The sequence below is a fragment of the Symphodus melops genome, assembly GCF_947650265.1.
Source record: "Symphodus melops genome assembly, chromosome: 2".
Classification (NCBI taxonomy): domain Eukaryota; kingdom Metazoa; phylum Chordata; class Actinopteri; order Labriformes; family Labridae; genus Symphodus; species Symphodus melops.
The window spans coordinates 17,677,395-17,695,161 of record NC_136692.1 but is presented as its reverse complement, the minus strand read 5'-3'; the positions used below and the strand labels follow the sequence as shown (position 1 = coordinate 17,695,161).

Below are 17,767 nucleotides of genomic sequence, written 5' to 3'. Positions count from 1 at the left end.
AATTGTAAAATTAAACATGTTAGTCTGCATATAAATAGTTGCAGTTTTGTGTTTTTTTTTCTTTTTTCTGTTCTTCTATTTTTTCTATTATTTTTAGCAGCATTAAAGGCCAGTATTCACAAACATTATGAGAATTCTCTCAGAGAGCTCCATAACTTGGCCAAAAAAATCCCAGCAAGGAGTCTTTGCCGAGGAGTGATCTAGGAACATTTTCAGAGCAACTCTGAGCAAAGAATGGACAAAAACGTTTATCTTAGCGAGGAGACATGGTTGACACATTTTTTTAGAAGCTGTGATTGTAAAAAAAAAAAGTAGATAAAAAGTTACAGAATTTAGCCCATCACATGCCGCAGCTTCTTTACATGCTGATGCTTCACCAGCGGGTAAAGAGCCTTAATAGTGATTGAATGCGCCTGTGGAGGTAACCACACATAAAAATAGACATGTATTTGGATTGAAATGTCTGCACAAATTTTTGTCAGTTCAGCCCAACAATGAGTCATAAATATTCTTCATGTAGTGTTTAAAGAACACTTCTCAATTTTCTCCTCAGCTTGAGAAACGTTTAAGCCTGTTAGAAGCCCTCCTCACTACTCCTAAACATTTTACACCTTCAGGAGCTCTTTTTAGGGCGAAGACACTTTGTGAATAACTTTCATCTTAACAAGGATCTAGTTTTAACTTTGAGGGGAAATTCTTAAAAAATGTCCTGATTCTAGGAATTTCCTTAGATTTGTGTCACTAGGAGCAACTCTCAGTACTTAGGAGGTTTTGTGAATATGGCCCCTGTTCTTTGTCCATGCCTTCTCATGTCAAAATATGGAGCAACTGAATTTCCAAAATATTGGAATTAAAATCTTGTGCGCACAATTTACAAGTTAGAAGACAACTTGCTGGAACCAGATAAATGTCTTGCAGCACAAGTTAATTGTATTGTGCACGAAATATATATTTTATTACCACAAATTATTGTTTTGTTTTGTTTTGTTTCTTTTTGTGCCATCAGGGGCTACATATAATGCCTATACAAAAGAATTGACAATATTTCTTTTCAACAGTTTTAAACACAAATGTTAAAGATTTGTCAACACAAAAATGTATTTTAGAGGATAAGGCCTTTTAAAAATGTCTGAGTTTGAGTTTAATCTATCTGGAGTGTAACTGCTCTCAACAATAGTCAAAGTCTTTTATTGGAAAATTGCCCTCAGCTTCCAAAAAAAACCTTTTCAGATATAACATAACAGTCATAATCATGTCCATAGTGAAATTTGTAAATATAATGTTTGTTAATTTTGTAAAGTTCTTTGATTCAATGTCATTGGGCAAAGCTAAAGGACCATGAATTATGTGATTGATTTTTATTGTGTTCCTCTGTGCTCTATCCCACCATCAAGTGGTGTTTTATTTTTATTTTTTTATTTTGATAATCTACGTCGGAAGTTATTTTTGTACGTCAGGTAACTTGGCTTGTAGGTCTTGTTTGTTATCTGTCAGTCTGGGGAACAGAGCGATGCCAGCGATCTGACCGCGGGACTGAGGGAAAGACTGGGTTGTGTCCACTGGAATGAGGTCGAGGTGAATACATTTACTAAGACATTAAACGAGCAGCCATAACGGAACATTTTACCTCATTGTTTATGGGCTCACAGTGTTTAAACAGGACTGAAGGCAGGTTGGCAGGTAAGGGCTGTGAATATGATGGAGCCTGTTTTCATCGATTACTGTACTTGTAAAATTAAAAATATTCACGCCAGGTGCAGTTTTTTCATTTTAAACAGGCCAGATTTTAAAATCGTCTATGTTGTAGGAATATTAGCCAAATCCATTAAATTACAATGGTGTGGGGTGTGACAGCATAATTTATTGGCTTTAAAGAAGGCGTTCAGGTCGAGGTTGAAATACTCCAGGAAATTAATTTGCACTGTGGCTATTTTGATCCATTTTCAGGTCAGGTGAGTCAAATAAATATCGTAGCATATGTATTTTTTAACCGGTATTTAACATCGAAATGAATGAAAGGAAAAGAGGACTCCGATGCATAGATGGTGTGATGTCGGTCGTGTAGTCTGAGGAAGAGCAGCAGTTGTACATTCAGTAGTAGTAAATCTATAATAACCCTCAATCCGTTTTGGCTCAGTCTGTAATCTGCTGAGAAGGGGAGGTGGGCGGGGCTTACCTCACCTGTCATAGGTCACGAAGGTAGAGCATAGAGTAGAAATGTATTATCCTACTGTATGCTACCTGCGGGGCTTTTAAAATAATCTAAACGAAGCAAATCCGTTTGATTTAATAGATCTAAGTACTAGGCTTTATACAATCATAACGTGTCATTACCATCTGTATTTCAGTCATGTGTTTCTTAAATCTCATAATATTTGAAAACATTCAGGTAGAGACTTCAAATAAGCTCATTTGTTTTATGTCCCCTACTGAGCTGTATGTACCTTTTTTATTATTTAATTTGTTTTTATGGTGCACAATTTGAAATATAAATCATGTTATCATAAGAATTTGTATCTTTATTATTATAACTAACAATATTTACCAAGGTTGACACATTTTATCAATTCTTTTAGATACCAAATGTTTTAAAATGATATATCTCTGGCTATTGATCAATAGTATTAAAAGGAGCCAAAGCTAAAAAAAAAAAATAAAAAAGGTATAATATTTCAAACTAACAGCTGACTCGATAAGAGGGAGTACTGTCTAAATTGCTCAAACATGTTGGCAACACATTTGTGCAATATAGACAATGAGCAGACGTTTGCTCTGGTGATCTAAAACAAGAACTGACTCAATAATAGTCACCTATTGTTATTGTTGTTGTTGGGGTGGTGGTGGTGTCAAAACAGGTATTGATATGTTTAGATTTGTATCTGTTTTTACAAGTTTCAAAATCCGGTATAGTGACAACCCTGATATTAAAAATAATAATCTCTGCAGATTAGATGAACACGTGGTTTGTCAGACGTTTGGATAAAACATCTGAGAGTTCATATTTTCAGGTTCAGCTTTTATAACTATCTGAGAGATAGGAAGAACTCCCCAACTCAAACCTCACTATATCATGTTTTTCTTTGTCTTTTATACACTTCATTATACATACAGGTTATAATCGCTGATGCATTATAAAAATATCAGTTTAAAGAGATTTGTTTTGTACGTTGATATTTGATGTTAACGCAAAACAGTCATCCTCCTCTTGTCCTGTGATTATTAGCAGACCACATTGCTTCTTATACATTTAATGAAATGTTTTTCTCTGCTCGTTTTCATCAGCTTTCTTCTGCTTATCTTAACTGTTAACAGAACCAGCCACGAGCAATAACAAGAACCATGGTGACCAAGAAGATCCGGACGGAGTACATGAAGAAGTTCAGAGATCCCCGATGGGACACGTTCTCTAAATGCTACGAGGACTCCGTGAAGTACCGTCTAACCCGGCGAGTGATGGAGCATTCCCACAAGCCCTGGTTCTGGGAGGGTTGGGACAGCAGCTCTGAATCCAGCGGATGGTCGACTCCGAGGCTAACCAGGAACAAAGTGGCCCCCCTGTCCCTTCCACCACCGACGTCCACAGAGGGGAAGCTGAGGCAGGCCAGCCCCGCACCAAAAAAGCCCACTGAGAACGTAGATGCTGAGGAGGGGCATAAGGAGGAGGCAGAAGTAGATGCTGCCTCGCCTACAGGTGAGGAAACTCAGTTAAAACTGTAAAAGGTTTTGTAGTTTATATCACAATGAATGATCAAAATCTTGTTATGTGTACTTTCCAATAACATTTATCTGCATTCATTCAAATTAGCTGCAGTTTTCATTTTCAATCAGAATCAATCTTTGGAATCAATGAGGAACGGTTAAAACATTTTCTTCAACGGATTCCCAGAATAAAGGAGGCATCTTCAGTCTTCAATCAATTGATCACTATATAGATCGATGTCACAATCATTAGTGATCAGGAAAAAGATGTACATGGAGGAGCTGTAACTAAAAAATATTATTCAATGTTTGTGATTTCTTTCACACAAACTTTCAGTTATTCTTGTTACATTGTGAGCTACACAAACAAGCTGTATTCAGAGATCAGCATGAGGAGATGTGGGACATGTCAGATGTTACAAATAAAATGGGATTGTTTACAATAAAAATATACTAAACACCCAAGTAATACAAAAACAAAAAAATGATGGATTTTATCAAATTATTGTTTATATTTTACATGTTTTTAAATTATATTTTATATATTGGTAATTGCTTCTCTTATTTTATTTTATTTAGGTACTTGTTATTTTAGCCTTGTTTTTTCTTTCGCACCACTACACCAAGACAAATTCCTTGTATATGTAAATGTATACTTGGCAATAAAATACGATTCTGATTCTGATATTGGTACATTTTTACCTGGACTGTTTCCCACCAGCCCCCTAATGACGTTTCTGCTGAAAGTCAGGGTGAACTGCTGAAAGTAGGTCTGGTACATGAAGACCAGAGGCTGAAGTTAAAAATATATGTGGACTGAAAGTTCAGTGCTCACAGGTACTAAAAATATTGATAGTGATATTTTGTTTTGTAGGTAAGGAAAAGGTACCCACATGTTATATAACCTGTTAAAACCTCCACATAAACTTTAGAAATGTAAACATATCATTGATAACTATTGAATTATTTCACGACTGGTAATAATCAGACAATCATCATTCATGAGCATGTTTAATAATGGAAACAAAAGAGAGCTCTGATTGCTGCAAAGAGACCTGAGAAAGTGTTTCTTTGATAAATCTCCCCTCTGTGGCTCAGCGTGTCCGTGTGTCTCTGTCTCAGTGTTAGAAGACGGTGTGACTGAAGCCAGTGTGAATTCAGTGGAGGCAGCTCCACCCACCAGCGGACCCTCAGAAGACACAGAGACAGACCAAGGTCCTGCCGATACGCAGTCTTCCGACGGGGAGCCACTCAACCCGCCACAGAGGCAACGTCATCGCCGGCGTACACCTCGGTCCAAGCCTAAGCACCGTGACAGCTCCCATGATGACCAAGTGACCGTCATCCACAAACCCCCAAGAGCGAAGAGCCAGCCAGCTATCAGCACCATCACCAAGGATAACTGGAGACCGTCCAGCAGACTGGACTTGATTGAGAGACAGACGGAGGTCAGGAGGACGCCGAACGATGTGAGTGTTAAATAAATTCATCTAAAATGATAAACAGAAACTTACATTTCCATACAAGTAGATTTAGTCTTCATATCTTTCAGTAAAAGTAGCAGTTAGTTAGATACCAAGAGTAAGATGACTTCACACAAATAATACAAATCAAGTAGCAGTATAATATAAGTAACAACATATGTATTAAGTATTTAAATTACAAAATGATTGAACAACTGTTGTAGTATAATATTATTACATTTTGTAACATAACTGTTACTGTTTTTATTGGTATTTTTGAAAGAAACAAGCCCAAGCTGTAATAATGGACTTCTCCTGCTGCTGTGTCGTTTCAGTCCTAACAGAAAGCAAGTGTTTCACTATGACGTCACATCTGACGCTCTATGTTCACAGTCACACTAAATACTTGAAACATGTACAGGATGTAGAAGCTCCCTCCTATCAGCTGAGGAAAGTGGGAAAACAGAGTGGAGCAAAACCACTCGAGAAAACAGTTATGGAGTTTTGTTTGTAGGACATGATAAACAGTCAACTACAGCCAAAACAACATTGCAGTCAAGATTTATCATTGGAAACAAAGTAATCACACTGGTAGAATCCAAATGCTACAAAGTGGGTAAACTAAACTAGTGTATTACTATTTACATAATACTGTATATCCCATGATAAACAGGTCATCTCGAAGACATTGATGAATTTAACTTTTCATAGTTCATTCACACATTTACTTTTAAAAAGTTTTTATTCTTAGCTGTCAGTCAGGCTCATGAACAAAATGGCCTAAATATACAATGTTATCAATAAGATAGAACATGTCAGACAAACCCAATGTGCTATTGTTCTTTGTCTAAAAGTGATTGTACAAAATAACATTTATCTGCCGATGAAAGAGTCCCCAACAAGAATACCCCTGATTAAGCAGCATTCTTTAAAAAAGTGATCAATTCAACCTTTTTATGCAATGAAAATATACATTTTAGAAAGCCTTTAGTGGGAGCCAGAGGAACTAGCTGTAGGAACCATGGGGAAGAAAGTAGGAGAGGTCAAGAAACTGACTAAAACAGGTTGGTTCCGGTTTTTTAAGAGGTTTCTAGACCAAAATAAAAACCACCAGACTCATCATCTAATGTTTGTGTCAGTCTCTTTACTTTGACCCTGTTCTTGTAAAGTTTTTAAATAATGTGATTAAAGAAAAAGTACCGATGTTAAATTTAGAAATGAGGGGCTTCTGGGTGTGTCTGAGCAGTTCTACCTGGATCACTGGACACCAGAGAAGTGAAGCTGTATCACTGAACACTCTGCACACATAAATAATAAAACAACGGTGTGCTTTACGGAAATGAGCCTTCTCCTCTCTTGTTTCTCCTCTCAGAGCAACATGTCCGACGCCTGTGTTCAGACCCGCAGACAGTCCAACAAGCGGGGCTCAAACCAGGACCGACGTCGGGCTCAATCAGCCGACCTGGAGAAGATGAGGCGGTCGCAGCTTACGGTGGCGGATGACCGTTGGATGACGGAGTATATGCGCTGCTTCTCCGCCCGGCTGAGGTAGAAACAGAATCCTCCGCCCCAGACCTCTAAAAAAACATGTTTCCTTACAAAGCAAATATCAGACAGTAGAACAGGGGTTGAGCTTTGAGTGTGGTTACAATCCCTCAAATGAAAACCACTGTTTGGTTTCATTTTTATTAGTCAGCAGAGTGGCAGACAGACCCAGTTAAGAAGTGGGCAGAACATTTTTTAGTTTATACTTCTGCAAAATAGAAGCATACAGTATTATGTTTCAAATAAGTTTACGTGTTATATGGTCCTAAAAAATATTATTTCTTAATTCCCCTGAAAAAAACCTTTTTTTCATCTTAGTTTGGTATTTGATGATCTCTCGTTCCATTCTTCTAATGCCACTGAACTCAACCATCTCTTTATTTTAAATAGCAGTCACTTTGAGCTCCAGAGTAACAGCTTCTTACCTCTTTGCACTTTGAACTTTTGATGATTGGTTAGTTTTGAATAGTGCTGTAATAATTACCATATTAAAGGGGTCACTGGGAGAGACAAGCCTACAGAGAAGTCTCTGCTGCTTCTTTTGGCTCCACACAGCTTCATAGTGACCTTTAGGTCATTCTTTAGTTTTATGGCCTTTTTATTCAATTTATTTCAATACTTTCAAAACATTTTGAGCATTCCTTTATAGCAACCCATGAAAACCCATTTTACACTTGCTCAGCACCAAACAACAGACAGAAACACTACAGATCCGTTTGTCAATATGGTGCTTAAGACACCATAGAGGTGGTGAAACAAAAAAAGTACAATTGAGTGAATATTAGATTTGCATTTACCTGATTTACATACAAACAGGAAGTGGTTATGTTGCATTGTACCTTTAGGTGACTGCTGCCCTCAAGTGGCCAAATATATCAGGTGCACAATACCCCCCCCCCCCCCCCCCCCCCCAGCTCTTTCATGTAACTCATCCAGACACAAAACAAGCAGGACTGATACTTGTCAAACCTGATGACCTGAAATAAACTACTTAACATTCCTTTGAAAATGTTCTTTATAATGACGAGACAATGATTTTCTTGTGGAGTCAACTGTTCTCAGAGGAACACTGCTGTCAAGAGAAACCACAACTCTGTCTTTTAAATTGAAATCTCATTTATTTGCTAACTTTATGTCCTCACTTTAGGAATGTGCAACAGAAATACCCCTGAAACCACCGAGACTTCCCTGCTGACACACGTAAACTAAGCCTGAGTTTAGACTGTTAACGTACAAAGAACTCATGAGTGATTTCTCCTTTTATCTTCAGCAGCGACAGAAACACAGTTTAGTCAGGATGAACCTAATATGTGTTCATATGTGTTTCTGTCTTAAGTTATGTGATTCTGATCACTCATCATAGATTTAACTCTTTTTAAGATTTTATAGCAAAAGAACATCCAGATAAATATTTGAATGTATTTAGTTTTTGATCATGAAACATCTGCTGCTGGCCTTTATTTGTCCGTTAGACGTTTCAAACACGTTTCATCATTTTTCTGTTTTCTTTCAGAAAAGGCAGCTGTGTTTAGATTTGATAGCTCAAAGGCAGCAGAAAGGAGCAAACTGGTGTATTTTTGATATTTGACTATTTTGGATGCAAAGATTTGACATTTAGATAAGAATAATGAATAAAAACACAAGATTTAAAAAAAAAAGTAACTCTAGTATTTAAGACATTTTGTGAGTATAATGTATTTAAAGTTGTGCTATATTGATAAGCTCACAGAGTTGAGCTTGTTTTTGCAGCTTCATGGAAAAGAAATGACTTTAATGGCTTACATGGTGCTTTTCTCTATAAAAGCTGTGCTCAAGTCTTAACTTGTTTTTAAGTATAAATTGTAATTTAAAAAAGATTGCTGTTTTTTAAGGCCGCCTTAAACAGTGACTTTCTGGATCAACTTCTTTTACAAGTCTGTTATTTCCCGATCAAACGGTTACTGTTTCTAATAAACGTCAATATTTCTCACATGTGTAAATACATTGTGACTTTAAATGGTTATGCTAAATAATAATTGTGTTCTTTAACTCCAACCATTTTATAATAAAGACAAATATAATAAGAACTGCTGTTTTGAACAAAAAAGAAAATTCAGAAATATTGTGGAATGGGGCACAGATGTTTGACTTTATCCAATGTCCTTTCTCTACAATAATAGCCAAAATATAAATCTTAAAAAATACATAGCCCATTAATATAAAGCTTCACAAAATAACCTCTCTATGTTTGAAGTTTAACCTATCTTCAAAGAGGCAATGTTTACAACCAATACTTCAAAATAAAAGCATGACATTTTGAGAAATTACAGACTTGTAAAAGAAATATTTTCACTTTCAGTTTGGTGTTTATGTCCACTCATGGGATTAATACATTGATACATGTGAATGTATTTGAGCTGCTTGTTGCTCATTAAACTGTTTCCATCTCATCCATCTGAAGGTCATTGTGAATGTTTAAAGTTTGTGTTGTTTCACTAGTATTGTGATTGTTCAATAATAATAAGGATTGTATATATATGTGTCAAAGATATCATCGCGACCTAAACTGAGGGCTATATTTACATTTTCTGTTTATACTGAACATCTGAATGCTTACTATCCACTGAGAATGTTTCTTGATCTTCACACACTGGCTGAATCTCATCACTCTGAATGTGAAAAATTATTTACTCTTTTATTTGTGTTATTTTGAGTTCAGTCCTCAGACACATAGAGACCTTTTGTTTTGTTACACAGTTCAGTCTAAGACAAATAAGTACTGTAACGATGAACACCTCATGCATATCCTTACTTTAATAAGTTACTCTGTTTGAAACCTCTTTTGTTAGTCAAAACATTTTAGAGTTATTTCATCTGTCAGAATGTGACACGTCTGCACAAATGATCAAAAAAGATTTGAAATCCCTTTATAAGTGAAGAAGTCTTCACGGGAAGTGTGTCCAACAGAGAGAAGCTGCATTTAACAGGACACTCAAAAGAAGAGGTTCTTATGTTGACATGTTTTTGAAGATTTTGTGCTGTGTTTTGAATGATTCAGATACCTCATGTGAACAATTGTAAAGGTTGAACCGTGCAGACAATCACAGAAATATATTGTTACTGAGTAGAAGACCCCATATTTAAAAAAATAGATGCTCCTAAACAAAAGCTAATACGTGAGGAGTTTGTGAAATGAGCTGTTGAAAAAGGTGACTTATATTTTCTTGCTGTGACTCTCTAATGACAAAATGTGACGTTTGAAAAAAAAGGTGCATTATGTGTTTTGAATATTTAATCAGATTTTATTCCTTAACCAGGCTTGTTTACAACATGTTTGCTCACTGTATTTGTATTTGAAAACATGCACAACAACTTCTATATTTTCTCCCACTTTGCTGTGAATAAATCATACTTGAATAAAAGTATATTTGAATGGTTTGCATTTGTGTCAGGCCTGATATTTGAACATTACGAGGTATTAGGGGTCTTAATATGAGACCCCTAATAGGCGCACAAGTTCAGGAACTGCTCCAGTAGGTTTCTTCATCCGGCTGCAGTGAACCTGGCTCTGATGGCTGCCAGAAAATTCTTCGTGCCAAATGTCTTCAATGTTCTGTCCTGATAGTGAGAGGCTTAGCTACAATAGTTAATATTTTATTTATTTTACATTTTCAAGCTCAGTTTAGTTTTAAATGTCGTTCTTTAGTTTAATTTTATTTGTCTTATCGGTTTGTTTTTTCATGTAAAAAAGTTTTGGGAAACAATCTATTCTATATCTATGTTTGTTTTTTTTAAACCTTGAGAGATTCAGGTTGTTATCCTAAAATAGAGCATGTAGATTACTAATCTGCCTTTGATTTTATTACTTGTTGCTGGATTAATCTTAATTTATATAGCAACACTTCATCACACGTTATCTCAAACTTTACAAAAAGAGCAGGTCGAGACCACTTTGGAATATTTATAAAGACCAGGCGGAGGTCTCATCTCAGAGGGAGCAGGAATTTATAGTGGGCCCTTAAACTCTCTATTATGTACTGTAGGCAAAGATTTAACATTAATCCATCAGGAGCACTAAAGCAACAGTTACAGTGGAAGGAAAGACTTCCTTTTAAGAGACAGAAAACCTCGAGCAGAACCAGACTCATGAACAGCAATCTGCCTTGTGTTGGGGTTGTAAAGGGAGAGATGCAGAAAGAGAGCGACAGAAAAGAAAAAATTAATCCAACTAAATTAATCCAATTTAATATTTTAACTACCGTAAATTCCGTACTATTGAGCGCACCTGGATATAAGCCGCACCGGCTAAAAATAAGTAAATAAATGTATTTGTACATATATAAGCCGCACTTGATTATAAGCCGCAGGTGTCCACGCTATAACAAGAGCTATTTACACAGACGTAGGCTACCGGTAACATCCGCAAATACTGTAGCGTCCGTACGGACGTTAAAGGACGACGAGAGCGTTCAAATAATAAATTTTAATAACCCGATCACTGTCGGCCGTGACCACGCCGTTTACAGCAGAGAGCAACACATAACTTGCCGTAACAATCCAACTCTCTCCCCCAGCGTTCTCTCATACAGCCACTCAACACGTTCTCGCTGGTGCATTCACTGACTCTCCACATAATCGGAATTATGAACACATTATCAACTACTGACTTTACAACATGAACCGTTACAATACGAAGCCTAGCCGACGGTGTCTGTAACACGGCTGATGAAAAAGATGACCGTAATATATTTCACAAGAAAAAGTCCATCCATTCACTGCCTCAGAATGACTTCATTACTCACTTCCTCAGTCTCTGTTGTCGCTGTCAGTGTCATCTTAACGTGCAGCAGCTCTGTTAGCTTCTTTGACAGCCAGGTCGATCGCCTTTAACTTGAAAGCTGCATCATATGTATTTCTCCGTGTGTTTTCCATGATGAGGGTGCGTGCATGAAGCGCAAAATGACTGATATTAAGATCCGACGTGACGAAGTCAAATGTTTTTGCGGCAGAAGCTCATTGTCCCCCATAAATCCATGCATTAGCCGCACCGGAGTAGAAGCCGCAGTGCTCGAAGTGTGAGAAAAAAGTAGCGGCTTATAGTCCGGAATTTACGGTAGTTGCAGCAAACCTAAAAAAAAAAAAAAAATCTAATTCATGGATGTAGTAGTAGAAAAACAACTTGTGCGTTTGTCAATACAGTTACAATAAGGGACTTTGAGACAACAAAAAGCAATGATACTTTCTTGGTATTGGCTCTGTTGGGAATCTTTCTGGGATGTTGTCTGGTATAATCTTATCACTACTTATAAAAACCTTATTTTGATTGTGAACAGCCAGCAATAACTACCATCGCAGCAGAGCAGCTCTGATTTGCTCAAATCTTACGTCTTTGTGAATTCCTTTACTGCTCATTGTTAAGGATAAAACAAATGGTTTTGTTTTTATTTCCATCTGCTGATAAATTTAAAATTGCATCAATTTAGAAATTAAAGACCTAAAAAATAAATGGAGACAAACTGCAGGTTTGAAGTGATACAGCTGCAGCATGTCTGTTTTTCATCAAACAATCAAAGCTTCTGTTGTTTTGGCAGCAAAAAAATGAAACCTAAAGATCTGTAAAGCTGTTTATTCAACAACATGAGTTTGAGGAGGAAAAAAAAAAAAGAAGATGATTCTCTTAAAAATTCTGTACAGACTCTCAGCAAAAACGAGAATTAAAAAATAATAATAAATCGAACCATAGGGAAAAAGTCCAACTCAGTTAAAAAAATCTCGATAAATAAAGCTCTGTTATCAGGAGGGGAGTCCTGCAGCGAGGATGCTGCCCAGCAGAGTTTGATCCTTCAGAGCATTTTCCACATCTTTCTCCTCGATTTTCAGGAACACCTGAAGGGAAACAAAATTTAAAATAAAATCTCTCAGATAATTAGAGACTACACATTTAGCATCTACAATGAGTTAATGTTTGAGGCTTGGAATGGCTGCAAAAAAATAGACGTCTTCTTTTGGGTAATCAAAGGCTTACAGTTTTATAAATTGATGAACGAGAGTCTTTCATTTATTTATTTTTGATTAAAAATCTCTCTTCCAAGAATGTTCTGGACAAAATAAGTAGCAACACAAGTAACAGAGTTTCAGACAGACAACGATAGAAATACATCTACAGATTTATGAATAACTACACTTTGTCTGTTGTGTACCTTGGTGAGACGAGCCTCTTTAGCTTTCTTCAAAGCGAAGATTCCTCGACTCTCCAGCAGACTGCACAGAGACAAACATTCGCCCTGACCCACCGCCGACACCTGCCGCTGAGCGCACAGACGACTGTAGACCTCGTGGAGCTGAGACACAAACAGAGAATCAGCTTGTTAAACATGATGTCATTGTTGGAAACACAGGTCATAATGCAGTGCCACCTGCTGAACATCTGAAGTAGGTGCAGTTTAAAAAAGGACTAGCATGGTTAAACTCTGAATGCATCTGATGAGCTCATAGAACCAGCAGCTTTTGTTCCTCGACACGGTGTTACATCACAAGGTTGTCACGGCAATGGAATTTTAAAGTTCTATACGGTAGACGTAATGGGTCAGCGTTTGATTAAAAATAAGATTGAAGATATGATTTAAGCTTGGTACTCATCAGAACAATTTCTCTTTTAAACATGTGGTACTAAAAAATGTGTTTTGGTAATTTTGATAATAACAGTCTGTTTAACTGCTGCAGGTTAAAAATAATCTACTGGAGACATTTAAAGTTAATCCTAACTTGGACTCCATGCCCTGGCACCAAATAAATCCAGCTCAGCAATTTGATGGTAAATCAAACGTCAAAGCATCCAGCTTAAAGGACTAATCCCCCTCTCTGTATCTTGACAATGAAAACAAACTCTGCTTCTGTGTATTGAAATAGTTTTCCCCCCCAGAGGATACCAGTGTTTTTGCTTCTTCTTTATAAACAAGACAGATTCCCTCACTCACCTTTCCCAGGATGATTTCCTTGCTTTTTCCGCTGCGTATGATCAGCAGTAGGCAACACACCAAAAGTTTCTGCTGTAAGGGGAAACTCTCCCCGTCTGAGCTGCTACACTGGGACGTCATCCGGTCTCCGTATACCTCCGACAGCACCCGCGCCACCTGAGGGAGGCTGACCCGTGATGCTGCACGCACAGAAGGTGAATATTAGTGAATCAGATTCTGAAATGAGTTTAGACTAGATCTCAGAAGACTGAGCGACCCTCACCTTTAATTCCAGACTTCTGGTCTGATTCTCTCTTTCTCTCATCCGACTCCACGGCCTCAACAGCTCTCCTGATGAGGAAGACCAACTATCAATCCATTGTGATCAAATCTGATGTTGTGCAATTTAGCAGCAGAGAGGGGAGCTCAGGACAAACATACAGAAATACAACAGATTTATACCTGCAGATGTCCAGAGCTTTCCTGGCGTCTCCCGACACTGCCGACACTTTCCTAGCACAAAACTGAACCGCAGAAGCATCCAGGATCCCATCAGCAGATACCTAAGGCGGGAACAACAACATACAAACACAATGAATAGAGGCCCTCTAAATAAGGATTAGAAATAAGAACAATAAAGCATGCTGTGCTTACCTGTGCGAGTCTGTCCTGCACGATGGCAGCAAGCTCTTGTCGGCTGTAGGGAGGGAAATGTAACAGCAGGGGGCGGCAGTGAGGACGTGCCTGCAGTCTGGGCAGGATGCGATCAGTCAGATCAAGAGCATTAGCGATACCTGCAAAAAAATTAAAAAAACAACAAAAAAACAAGTCAGCCCAAGAAGTTGTTTAGTGTACAGTGTGATGCACTGTCAGAAATAAAAAGGTCTCCTGTTGCTGTTTGTCTGATGGGAATAAAAACACAAGTGACCTTTACTGTTAGGTGCAATGACAAAACATTTGTTTCGATTTGCTTAAAGTGTCAACACGCCACTATTACAGGCGACATTCTTACCGATGAGACAGAGGCGAGACTTGGGCAAGTAAGGCCACTCAAAGATGGTGTAGAGGACATCCTGAGATTTACTGTCTAGCTGGTCCATCTCATCCAGAACCAGCAGCCTGGGAACCAGACAAAGACCAGGTCAGAATCTCTGAAGTATTCATCAAATCCCTCTCCAATGAGCAGATTTTTCTCTCATTGAACTGCATCATAGTTTAGATTGGATTCCTAAAGTCACTCACACAACAGGCCCAGGAGCCGTCAGGAACCTCTGAAGTCCATTCTGTCCGCCTGGAGCTTTCAGTTTGTCTGCCAGTAGCCGGAAGATGGCGTGGGAGCTCCTCAGAGTCATACAGTTCACAACCACAGTCTGTACTGACGACAGCTCCGCCTGAACAGACAGAAAAAGGTATTCAGACCTCAAGATAATGTCTGTTTTTTTCGTCTGCACTAAAACTCAATCAAAAGTTAACTATAGGTGTGATCAGTTGCACTTTTTCAAATCTATTATTGGAGTTATCAAATCTTAAACTTCCAAATAAATACGGGGAGTAACATCATCAATAATCACTTGCGTCTTCCTGGAGTGACGTAAAGTTAAGTAAATTCTGCACTATGTGTCCCCAAAGCTCCATGAACCTAACTCCTTCACAGTAAAACTTGTTCCATATTTAGGTAACTGCATGTTAAACTACCTTCATCTCCTGCAGCACACAGTTGAGACAGGCCGTCTTGCCCGTGCCCGGCGCTCCTGAGATGTAGATACTGCCTGGGAGACATTGAAGGACCTTTTCCTCCAGGAACGATTTAATGGCTGCCCGCTCCACCTCCCTGGACAGGAGACGCTCAGGTACGGCTGTGTGGAGTGCTTGCTTCACATCCACAAACTTAGACTCTGAAGAAGGACAACACAGAGGAGGAAATTATCTTAGACTCACTTCACACTTTATATACTGGAATAAACTCCACAGGTGAAGAAGGTTGATCACAGCTGCTCAGAGCACAAATACACTTCTCTTACAGTCAAGTAATTTGAGAGTGAAACTCACTTTCAGCAAACAGCCGAGCAACAGGTGGCCTCTTTACTGAGTTAAGTCGTGTTGGACTTCCAGTCGGCGTTTCCTGTCGTCTCGGTGATGACTTGGCGGCAGGTGATGTTGGATGCCGAGGCGAGGAGGGTACCAGCCGCCGACGAGCAGAGACTGGCGAGTTCTCATCCAGGCCCAGCTTCCGGGGTGAGGCCAGACTCAGCTTGGATTGTTTTGTGGGTGAACCCAGCAGAGAGGGGTCGAGGTTACAGTCGTTATCATAACCTTAAGAAAAGAATTCAAACGTGTTTCAGACAGTGGCACCCCGAGATTATATCTCTGAAAACCAGCAGTAAAAATGTTCTCAGAAAGTGATTTTTTATTATTTTACAAACCCTCTGATGAGTACATTTATATATAGTTCATTCATCTAGAGTGTTGCATTTAATCACACTACATGTTGTGCTTTTTAAAAAAAAATTCTATGTTTACATTTCTTATTCTTTTTGCCTATATGCATTTCAGTTTATGCACGCGTTGTTTTTCAGCATCATGGGGAACTATTTGCATTTCCCTTCACATCTGTGTGAACATGTGACAAACATAGGTTTTGACTTTAGAATAAAAGTAAAAAAAAAGCTTGTACTGTATATCCACTCTTCTTTGGATTCAGGTGAATCACTGTAACACAACTTCTTCTATAATGTACTAAAGGGGAAATTGTAAAGAGCCTCTCACCTAAGCGTTTCCTCGGGCTCAGTGGAAGCCGTGTCTTGAGGCTGGGAGACACGGGTGCAGGTGCTGGCTGGGCAGCAGTACGTTTCGGCGAGAGCAAGGTGTGCTGTTTGACGTGCTGTTTTGGAGAGATCGGTCTGATGGGGGTCAAAGTTGGGGAAAGGTTTTTGGAAGGGGACCGGGCAGGAGATTTGTCCATTTGTGGCGCCTTGGAGCGAGAGGAAGCTCTGCAGGATTTGCGACGGGGGAACGACAGCGTGGGTTGACACTGGTCCTGAGAACGCGTACTCGGCATCTTGACTTTAATCTGAAGGGAGAATTATAGACAACCCATTATATATGTGGAGGCCAACTGTGTTAGTATGGCAACTAATATTTTTGACCAGATATTCCCAAAGATCAAACCATACATTTTTCTATGTGTAAAAGTCTTTTAAAAACAGTAGCTTAAACCCTCACCACCTTTGTATAGACTCCACTTCAAAAGAGTATACCGTTGTTTATTTGATCAGACTTGTCTTTATCACTAACTGAGTGATCCACTGTATTTTGGAGAAGGTGATCACAGTTGCTTAAACACATATATAAACTAGTATTTCTTTGATTTTCTGAAATTGTCTGGGAACAAAACACTGACATCAGACAAAGACTTAAGTGTTACTAAACTTTTGGACCGACATTATTGACCTAAAGAAACTAGTCCTGCAAAAGAACACACTTCCTGGTTGGATACTTCATGGACTATTTCAGAGGCGGGTAAAGTTTTTCTAACATACAAACCACGAGTTACTTAGAGTCAGCCAATTTAACGGATTGAATCAGAAACTGACACGTTTCTACTCGAAAGAAAAAACGTTTATTGTTAATAGGTTTTTGAAAAAAATAGTTTCACGGTCCCTTTTCTATTTACACTAGGAAGCCTTCAGGCCTTTAAACAATACAGTGCGTTTAATAAATGGCGCCAAGTTAGCAAGGCTGCAAATGGAGGCGTCTTTAAAAACACACGTTATTTTACAATCAAAACAAAAGTAGTTTATCTTAAAACACAACTTACACAAACATAATAATTGTTTAGAAGTAATTAAAGCATTACATATAGCGGAAAAGGCGGATATTTGTTGTTTAAACGATAAACTGGCGAAAAATAGCTCCTTTAAGTTACACAGAACAAATATTTGACGTCTTTGTGTTGAAAGGAACAAATGAGTTAAGACTTTACCTTTCTTCAAAGATGATAGAAATCTCCTCAACTCAGAGTACAGTATCTTCTCTGTCGCTCTTCCTTCTTCTGATTCAGACTGAGCTCAAACTTGCGCCAAATGTCCTCCTGGATCAGCTGTGTTCTCGTCACTGCTCGCTGAT

The 17,767-nt window shown here is 38.4% G+C and overlaps 2 protein-coding genes across 3 annotated transcripts; one reads left to right on the top strand and one right to left on the bottom strand.

The window, feature by feature from the left end:
- The first annotated feature begins 1,467 nt into the window (after positions 1–1,467).
- ccsapa (centriole, cilia and spindle-associated protein a) lies at positions 1,468–8,763 on the top strand. Of its 2 annotated transcripts, none has more exons than XM_079337698.1 (4): positions 1,468–1,575; positions 3,313–3,691; positions 4,822–5,168; positions 6,535–8,763. In XM_079337698.1, exons 2-4 carry the CDS (start codon positions 3,340–3,342, stop codon positions 6,712–6,714), a joined length of 879 nt encoding a protein of 292 aa, XP_079193824.1. In that variant the 5' UTR covers positions 1,468–1,575; positions 3,313–3,339; the 3' UTR covers positions 6,715–8,763. The 2 variants fall into 2 exon arrangements, with proteins under 2 accessions (XP_079193824.1, XP_079193823.1); XM_079337697.1 differs by having other exon boundaries at positions 1,468–1,680.
- Positions 8,764–12,303: 3,540 nt separating this feature from the next.
- cdc6 (cell division cycle 6 homolog) lies at positions 12,304–17,764 on the bottom strand. The gene is made up of 12 exons (XM_079338616.1): positions 17,625–17,764; positions 16,409–16,712; positions 15,692–15,955; positions 15,338–15,537; positions 14,885–15,033; positions 14,655–14,761; positions 14,297–14,436; positions 14,105–14,205; positions 13,926–13,993; positions 13,664–13,842; positions 12,887–13,027; positions 12,304–12,572 (listed from the first exon to the last, which is right to left on the bottom strand). Exons 2-12 carry the CDS (start codon positions 16,698–16,700, stop codon positions 12,480–12,482), a joined length of 1,734 nt encoding a protein of 577 aa, XP_079194742.1. The 5' UTR covers positions 16,701–16,712; positions 17,625–17,764; the 3' UTR covers positions 12,304–12,479.
- Between the last annotated feature and the right edge of the window lie 3 nt (positions 17,765–17,767).

Coding starts and splice junctions, on each gene's coding strand:
- ccsapa (XM_079337698.1), top strand. CDS start 3,340: ATGGTGACCAAGAAGATCCGGACGGAGTACATGAAGAAGTTCAGAGAT. Junction 3,692..4,821: donor AGATGCTGCCTCGCCTACAG/GTGAGGAAACTC, acceptor TCTCTGTCTCAG/TGTTAGAAGACGGTGTGACT. Junction 5,169..6,534: donor TCAGGAGGACGCCGAACGAT/GTGAGTGTTAAA, acceptor TTCTCCTCTCAG/AGCAACATGTCCGACGCCTG.
- cdc6 (XM_079338616.1), bottom strand. CDS start 16,700: ATGCCGAGTACGCGTTCTCAGGACCAGTGTCAACCCACGCTGTCGTTC. Junction 14,762..14,884: donor ACGGCTCCTGGGCCTGTTGT/GTGAGTGACTTT, acceptor TCTGGTTCCCAG/GCTGCTGGTTCTGGATGAGA. Junction 13,994..14,104: donor AAAGCTCTGGACATCTGCAG/GTATAAATCTGT, acceptor CTTCCTCATCAG/GAGAGCTGTTGAGGCCGTGG.